This window comes from Chiloscyllium plagiosum, unplaced genomic scaffold (genome assembly GCF_004010195.1).
Source record: "Chiloscyllium plagiosum isolate BGI_BamShark_2017 unplaced genomic scaffold, ASM401019v2 scaf_6829, whole genome shotgun sequence".
Lineage (NCBI taxonomy): Eukaryota > Metazoa > Chordata > Chondrichthyes > Orectolobiformes > Hemiscylliidae > Chiloscyllium > Chiloscyllium plagiosum.
This window is the reverse complement of record NW_025210933.1, coordinates 10,912-19,831: the sequence shown is the minus strand read 5'-3', so window position 1 is coordinate 19,831 and position 8,920 is coordinate 10,912. Positions and strand designations below refer to the sequence as shown.

Genomic DNA, 8,920 nt, shown 5'->3' with positions numbered 1-8,920 from the left:
CTGGAAATGGAGAAGACATTTCCATGAGATAGAGAGACAAGGACCAGAGGGCACAGGCTCAGAGGGAAGGAACAACCATTTTGAACTGAGAGGGGGTGGATTTTTTCAGCACAGCGTGGGAATCTGTGGAACTCATTGCCGCTCACTCATTGTCTCAAGTCATTTTTAAAAAAATATAGAATCACTGCAGTGTGGAAACAGGCCTTCGGGCGAAGACATTTCCATGAGATAGAGAGACAAGGACCAGAGGGCACAGGCTCAGAGGGAAGGAACAACCATTTTGAACTGAGAGGGGGTGGATTTTTTCAGCACAGCGTGGGAATCTGTGGAACTCATTGCCGCTCACTCATTGTCTCAAGTCATTTTAAAAAAAATATAGAATCACTGCAGTGTGGAAACAGGCCATTCGGCCCAACAAGTCCACACCAACACAACAAAGAGTATCCCACTTATTTCACTCTTCTACCTTATCCCTGCATTTCCCATTACTAATCCACCTAATCTGCTCAAACCTGGACACTGTGGGCAATTTTTAGCACAGCCAATCTACCAAACCTACACATCTTTGAACCCCAATGGTAAAATATCACACAGCATTTCAAACCTTCCAATGTTACTCCCTATCTGTCCAGCATGATCCAATGTAAGAGCTGAAAACACATGCAGCAGTTTAGAAACAGATTTATCTGGTACAAGTGTGTTCGGTCCAAGTGTAGGAGCTCGCTCTAAAGAAAACATCACGTGTTTAGTACGGTGTGTGAAACAAACTGCAGAAATGTTCAGAGACTCTATCGGGGTATAGGGAAACACATCCAGGGAGGAATGAGGCTCGATCAGGAGGAATCAGGAACAGGATTCCCAAGTGAAAACAGTATAGGGGTGAGGTAGATGGTGTGAAAGGGGCCAAGGCAATGTGGTTCCTCACCTCCCTCCACCATTAACCTGTCAGACCTTACTCCCTCCACCATCCAGTTTCGCCTGATCCAGCCTCAGCCTCGGACACGAAGCCCAATCCTGAGTCCTGATTACCCCATTCCCCTTCCTCAGTGACAGGTCCCAGTTCTACTTAATTCCAGCATTGGTAAGAAAACAGACCCCAGTGCCCAGGAATCTATCACACTCCCACTGAATCCCAGTTTCTATCCCAACATCAGTGACTATTAAAATAGAAACAAAAACTGTGAAAACAAAAACTGAAGTTGGTGGAAGTCACTGGACCTGGAATGTTAACTCTTTACAGATGTTGCCAGACCTGCTGAGCTTTTCCAGCAACTTCTGTTTTTGTTATCACCAAGTGTAGTTCAGTAGCTGGATGCCATTGTTCCCATCCCAGGGGTTAATCTGAAGACACTAAGTGCCTTCCCTACAGTTCTGTCTCATGATCATGGTGTGTAATGTGTCCCACTCCCTCAGTGGGTCCACTTGCAGTTCACACAGCACCTTAAAGCAAGAGGAATTCCTGATTCCCACCATCTGCAGCCTTTGATCCCTGCTGAAATGTTCCAGCATTCATAGCACTGACCTGAAACAGCAGCAACAACATTTAGCAGCAGCAGCAACAGCGGGGGGAGTAGTTTCTGTGAGTTGTGTCCCTGCAACAAGAAAACACAGTGAGCACCTTGGAGAAAGTGAGGACTGCAGATGTTGGAGATTAGAGTGAAAAAGTGTGGTGCTGTAAAAGCACAGACGGTCAGGCAGCATCTGAGGAGCAGGAGAGTCGCCGTTTCCAGGAATAAGCTCTTCATCAGTGAGCCCCTTTCCAAAACATTTCATTCCTTGTCACGTTGATGATTCCGACCCACCCTCAGATGATGACTCAGATAATGACTCAGATAAGACAAATCGCGAAAATGACTTTTCTGGCTGTTTGCCAAATTCACCTTTAAAGCCCATTACTTATCCCTTTTAGAACCGCCACAGTCTCAGTCTAACTCCCTTTTCTATGTGGCGAAAGTAAGTACAGCTGATGCTGGAGATTAGAGTCAAGATTAGAGTGGTGCTGTGCTTTTCCAACACCACTCTAATCTGGTATCCTTTTTCAATTACACAATTGACCCTCCCCGACTGCACTCTTCCTGAGGCTGTTGTCAGATCACTTTATAAACTTCTGAAAAGTTCCAGCCCTTTCTGTCTGTGTCTGAGATTGTCAGCGTTTCCTTTTAATAAAGAGGTGATTCACTGCTCAGAAAGTTTCCCCAGATCCCCCTCCCTCCCTCCCTCGGTGTCCCCGGGTGGGAGACACTGACAGTAAGTACCTGCAGCTCCTTTCCCGGGACCGGGACCGGGACTGCGATCAGGATCAGGGTCAGACACTGACAGGAGACCGAGAAGCTGCTGAGAAACATTTGGTAAAACTCCACGTTGGAGGGAGAGCGGATTGTGTCTCAGTCAGATACAGCCCGGAACCAGCCCTACAATGTCCCACTGGCTTCACTCCTGGTCATTAAAATTCGCGCTACACCCACCGAGAGTGGGGGGGGGGTGTGTGGTAAAGGCCCCCTCTCCTTCTCCCCAGCTCTGGATTCACAGTTTTCCGGGAGTCCGCACTTGGACCGTTGTCTCATTCCAATCTCATTCCAGGAGAAGAGCAGCTTTGGCCCGGCTTTTCCCGACAGCAGCTGCACCCGGATCCATCACACCCCCACACCCCCCCCTCTCTCCCGGTTCGAATGGGAGAGCCCAAAAAAAGATACACCGCGCCTCTCACTGCGCACGCTCGGCCGTCAGTGTTTTTAAACACTGTCAAAGTTAAAAATCATACAACACCAGGTTATATACCAACCGGTTTAGGAGCGCTGCTCCTTCATCAGGTGGTCGTGAAGTGTAAGATTGTGTCTGGCACACAGTATAAGACACAGAATTTATAGTAAAAGTTTACAGTGTGATGCAGCTGAAATTATACATCGAAAAATATCTTGATTGTTTGTTAAGTCTCTCATCTGTTAGAATGGCCATGTATAGTTTCACTTCTTTCATATGGAAGTCGCAAAACTTTTTTTAAAAGTTAAATTCTCAAGTGAACTTTAACAATTTGTGTCAGCCCAGATAGTGTGTTGAAGGTGTTGTAGTGTTGAAGGTTGGACAATAACCTGTTGTGTGATTTTTAACTTTGTACACCCCAGTCCAACACTGGCATCTCCAAATTATAACAACCTTAAACACTGTCAGTCATGATTTGGAGGAGCCGGTGTTGGACTGGGGTGGGCAAAGTTAAAAATCACACAACACCGGGTTAGAGTCCAATAGGTTTATTTGTAAGTCGTAGTTACCTGATGAAAGAGCAACGCTCTGAAAGTTAGTACTTCCAAATAAACCTATTGGGCTATTGGTGTTGTGTGATTTTTAACTTGGCCTGAGAATGGGAAGACGTCTCCCACAGTGCAGCTGAAAATGATTCACATCTCACCGTCCCCCACTGTCTGAAACTCCCCCCCCAACAATCCACTTATTAGCTCCTAAAATCATCTTCCACCCCATTTGCTGCTCCTATCTCCACAGAATACAAAACTATTGAAGGGGGTTCAGACAAATAAACCCAGAGTTTGGTTCATGTATTAAAGAGGCTTCTTTATTGAAAGGAGCTCAGTTTTAATGAGAAATACATCATGTGGGTGAATCTTTATTCTCATCACATCTCCAAACAAATGGAAACATTTTCTTCATACGATAAATTATCTTTATCGTTTGGATTGAGAGTTGAAAATACGCAATGTGAATAATGCTTTAAACAAAGGATGAAATGTGCAAGGAGCTGGTTGCCATAAGTGAAACTTATTGATGGACAAGAAACAATGTTAGTATTTGGCAGGGTGGATCCAAACGGAGTGGCACCATTTGTTCTGGGGAGAAAACATAGAAACCGAAACCTCTTCTTTGAAGCAAGGACTCACCTCTAACCCTTATACTCACCACCTCCCTATTCTATCACCCTCTCCCAGGTAAAAATTTCCCGGCCTCACAATCCCAGCAGCAGCCTGCACTCTCAATTCTTTTCTTTGACTAACAGAACATCTTCCAAACAAGGGCTCTTTCTCTCCCACCTTTGCAGCAGACACAAGAGAGAAACATCCTGGAATGGAAAAGTAGCACCTACTCGGTTCTCTCAGAGTCATCGAGTCATTGGGATGTACAGCATGGAAATAGACCCTTCGGTCCAACTCATCCATGCCAACCAGATATCCCAACCCAATCTAGTCCCACCTGCCAGCACCCGGCCCATACTCTCCAAATCCTTCCTATTCATATACCCATCCAAATGCCTTTGAAATGTTGTAATTGTACCAGCCTCCACCACTTCATCTGGCAGCTCATTCCATACACGTACCACCGTCCGTGTGAAAAAGTTGCCCCTTAGGTCTCTTTTATACCTTTCCCCTCTCCCCCTATAGTTCTGAACTCCCCAACCCCAAGGAAAAGACTTTGTCTATTTATCCTATCCATGCCCCTCATAATTTTGGAAACCTCTATAAGGTCACCCCTCAGCCTCTGATGCTCCAGGGAAAACAGCCCCAGCTTGTTCAGCCTCTCCTATAACTCAAATCCTCCAACCCTGGCAACATCTTTGTAAATCTTTTCTGAACCCTTTCAAGTTTCACAACATCTTTCTGATAGGAAGGAGACCAGAACTGCATGCAATATTCCAACAGTGGTTTAACCAATGTCCTGTACAGCTTCAACATGACCTCCCAACTCCTGTACTCAGTACTCTGACCAATAAAGGAAAGCATACCAAATACCTTCTTCACTATCCTATCTACCTGCGACTCCACTTTCAAGGAGCTAGGAACCTGCACTCTAAAGTCTCTTTGTTCAGCAACACTCCCTCGGACCTTACCATTAAGTATATAAATCCTGCTAAGATTTGCTTTCTCAAAATGCAGCACCTTGCATTTATCTGAATTAAACTCCATCTGCCACTTCTCAGCCCACTGCCCCATCTGATCAAGATAACGTTGTAATCTGAGGTAACCTTCTTCGCTGTCCACTACACCTCCAATTTTGATGTCATCTGCAAACTTACTAACTATACCTCTTATGTCACGTCCGAATCATTTATGTAAATGACGAAAAGTAGTGGACCCAGCACCGATCCTTGTGGCACTCCACTGGTCACAGACCTCCAGTCTGAAAAACAACCCCCCACCACCACCATCTGCCTTCTTCCTTCAAGCCAGTTCTGTATCCAAATGGCTAGTTCTCCCTGTATTCCATGAGATCGAACCTTGGTAACCAGTCTCCCATGGGGAACCCTATCGAATGCCTTACTGAAGTCCACATAGATCACATCTACTGCTCTGCCCTCATCAATCCTCGTTGCTACTTCTTCAAAAACCTCAATCAAGTTTGTGAGACATGATTTCCCACGAACAAAGACATGTTGACTGTCCCTCTCATAGGGACAAATTTCTCTGGAAGGCATTTAGGGATGTTGAGCGGATAATGTGCCCTGTCACCTTGTACTCTGAGCACTAGTCCAAAAGCCAATGATCTGACTATTTATTACTCTGACAAATGTTTGATCTTCTTCTGCCTAAAAAGGCAAAACTGATACTTTTTAAATGTAGATTATATTTTCAGTTCACAATGAAATTGATGCAAATAGAGAACACTGAAACTGGAATTTACCTGTCGGAGATGCAGAGAACTGCTGCTGGGGTCGGTGATCATGTCAGTGTGATTTGGAACATGTTTGACTATCTGTCGGGTTCAGGACACATCACTTTCACTGGAATCCACAAACCAGCAGAAACTAGATTGTCCTTTTTGTTGTGACTGAGTTCATTCCAGTCCTCAGGACATTCTGATTACTAGCTGAAGGCCTTGTTCCAGTTTCTGAGATCCACTGGTGATGGAGAAACGGCTGATATCTCTCCAGGTCGGAATGGTGCATGTGTGGGACTGATGGGGTATGTTCCTGTGATCCTGCTGCCCTTGTCCTGCTCAGGGAGACTGGAGGTTTCATTGGAAAATGTGGGACTGGGAAAAGAAAAGAACGAAGATTTGTTCTCCTTCTTCAATTGTCATCCTCAAGGAAGCTTCAGCCTCAGACAATCAATTTCTTTCTTTCTTTAAAACAAAGAAACTTGTTGCGAATAAATGCAATGCATATCCCATCCCATTAAAATATTTTCCCTGAGCTTCCCCCTCCCCTCTGAAGTTCCCCATTCCCTTTCATTTCCACACCCACTTTCCAATATTTTACACAGCTTCCTTCCCGAATATCCCCGACATCCCCAGCTCAGAGAGAGATTTTTAAAATTCATTTGTGGGACTTGGGCGTCACTGGCTGGCCAGCATTGATAGCCCATCTCTATTTGCCCTTGAGAAGGTGATGGTGAGCTGCCTTCTTAAATCGCTGCAGTCCACTTGCTGTGGGTTGACCCACAATGCTGGTAGGGAGGGAATTCCAGGATTTTGACCCAACCACTTTGAAGGAACGGCAATGTATTTCCAAGTCAGGGTGGTGAGTGGCTTGGATGGGAACTTGCATGGGGTGGTCTTCCCAAGTACCTGTTGCCCTTGTCCTTCTTGATAGAAGTGGAAGGTGCTGTCGAAGGATCTTTGGTGAATAACAGTTCTGCAAAGGGACTGATCTCAGTTTGCCAGGGAGAAAAAAGCACTGATAATGGGGATGACAGATCGGTGAAATTGACTTGGCTGTGCTGAAAGCAGCCCACAGCAGGGCCTGGGGTGCAGGTGAAAGTAAAGGATATAGAAGGTGTTCAGTTTCTAAAATTATCGATCTCAGTTTTGAGTCCTGAAAGCTGAAGGATCGCCATGCGGAAAATGAGACACTGATCTTCCAGTTTGCACTAGATGTCATTGGAGCACTTGGAGGAGGCTTGAGACAGAGATTTTGGTGAGGGAACATGGTGGTGCATTGAAATGGCAGGCAACAGGATGGTATCTGCAAATAGTACAAAGGTGTTCTCCTACACAGATTGGGCAACTGCTTTTTGTCTCTCCCAATGTACAGGGGCAGTGAATGCGGTAGACTGGATTGTGTTAACTACAGGAGAACGTGAGGTCTGCAGATGCTGGAGATCAGAGCTGGAAATGTGTTGCTGGAAAAGCGCAGCAGGTCAGGCAGCATCCAGGGAACAGGAGAATGGACGTTTCGGGCATATGCCCGAAACGTCGATTCTCCTGTTCCCTGGATGCTGCCTGACCTGCTGTGTTAACTACAGGTAAAGTATTGCTTCACCTGAAAGGTGTGTCTGGGGCCTTGAATAGCAAGGAGGGAGGAGGTAAACAGGCAGGTATTGATTCCATTGAGGAAAACTTGTGGACAACTTCACTCTGGGGCGTTCCCCAGATTGCCAGTAAATCAGAGACTTTGCAGATACAGGGCAGCACAACCTGCCTCCCAAGAACCCAGAACCTTCTGTGATTGATGGGAAGATGCCGGGGAGGTATGGGAGGGTGATGAGAGTGGAGGTGTGGACCAGGATGTCCTGTAGACTCCCTGCAGAATGCTGACAAGGGACGGGAGGGGTACATGTGTCCAGTGGTGGCATCTTGCTGGAGGTAGCTCAGAAGCTGTTGTCACTGGGCTCCATTCTTTACCTGAACAGGTTAACTACTTTCCAGTCCCTGAAAGGAACAGCATTCAATCATTCAATGTTCAGACACACTATCAGGCTTTTGGGGGAAAACATTCCAGGGAGGAATGATGCTCAGATCAGACTGATCAGGAGGGATCAGGAACAGGATTGGGAGTGAAAATTCCAACAGGATTGCATTAACTGTGAAGGGTAGAATGGAATTTTTCCAAAGTGACGCTGAGCAGGATCATTCCCAGCAGTTTACATCCCCCTGTGGAGAGAATCCTCACAGGATCCTGGGCCGACTGGGATACACTTTCAAGGTCAGTGCACTGGGTCTTGGAAAGGCTGCTTGGGAGGAGCTGTGGGTCCCACCTCCTGCAGCCCAACCTCTGGAGACAGAAGGACCATGTTTCTGGGGAGGAAGTGCAGGTTCTCACATCGTTAACCCCTTCCATCACCCAGTTTGGTAGCTCCATCCTTCAGGGCTCACCCAGCTCGCTCCGTGGGGTTTATTACCACGTGACCCTTGTTTTTCAATAAATGGAATTTGAATTCTGAACATGTCATGTTGGGATTTGAAGTCATTCTCTGGATTAATAATCCACATCCCTGGAGTAACAAAAACATCTGACGACCATCAGTTCTATCGCTGACCTCAAGGAGACAGACCATGATGTGTATCAGCGTGAGATTTACAGTAAGAGGAAAAAACAACTTCATTGGGAGAAAGTTGTTCAAGTCAACCTCTCTGTGACAGGTGAGAGGTCTATATTTCAGCTATTGTTTCATCTCTGACTTGAGATGGCACATTCATTGTTAATTGACTAGTCTAGAGTATTTGAACATTTCTGCAGTTTGTTTCACCCACCGTACTAAACACATGATGTTTCCTTTAGAGCGAGCTCCTACACCTGGACCGAACACACCTGTACCAGGTAAATCTGTTTCTAAACTACTGCATGTGTTTTCAGCTCTTACATTGAATCATGCTGGATAGGTTGAAATGCTGTGTGATATTTTACGAAAAGATGACTCAGTTAGAGTGAGTGGTGTGAGTTACTGTCACTGTTACCTGGAACTGGTCCTTAAGCTCCCTGGAATTGTTCTTTCTGTTTCTGAGACTCCCCTTCCTGTCCCTCATGTACAGAACTCTGAGAATTCCTGCTTCCGTTAGCATTAGCGTTTCTGGAATTCTGTGTGGGGAGTCTCGTTTCCATGTGAATGGAACCATCCTGTTGGAAAACTGATGGAATTGGGAGTGAAATCAGTGTAGAGTAATATTGATCCAGGTGTAACCTGGCCTTCCACCTCGTCCAAGGGAGAAAGGGAATTTTCTCACCTTGTTGAGATTTCTTTGGTTCCATCTGGCTTTG

General features: G+C 45.8%; 1 protein-coding gene and 1 long non-coding RNA gene across 2 annotated transcripts in view; one reads left to right on the top strand and one right to left on the bottom strand.

Moving 5' to 3' along the window:
• Positions 1-686: 686 nt before the first annotated feature.
• Positions 687-2,614, bottom strand: LOC122546977. Its single transcript, XR_006310859.1, has 3 exons — positions 2,256-2,614; positions 1,523-1,592; positions 687-725 (listed from the first exon to the last, which is right to left on the bottom strand). It is a non-coding gene; the product is annotated as an uncharacterized LOC122546977 (long non-coding RNA).
• Positions 2,615-8,550: 5,936 nt separating this feature from the next.
• Positions 8,551-8,920, top strand: part of LOC122546976 (toll-like receptor 5) — a gene marked incomplete at its 3' end in the record, with an annotated part of 8,997 nt that continues 8,627 nt past the window's right edge. Inside the window, 1 exon segment of the mRNA XM_043685578.1 lies at positions 8,551-8,589. Within this exon segment, the coding sequence (XP_043541513.1) occupies positions 8,551-8,589 (39 nt within the window).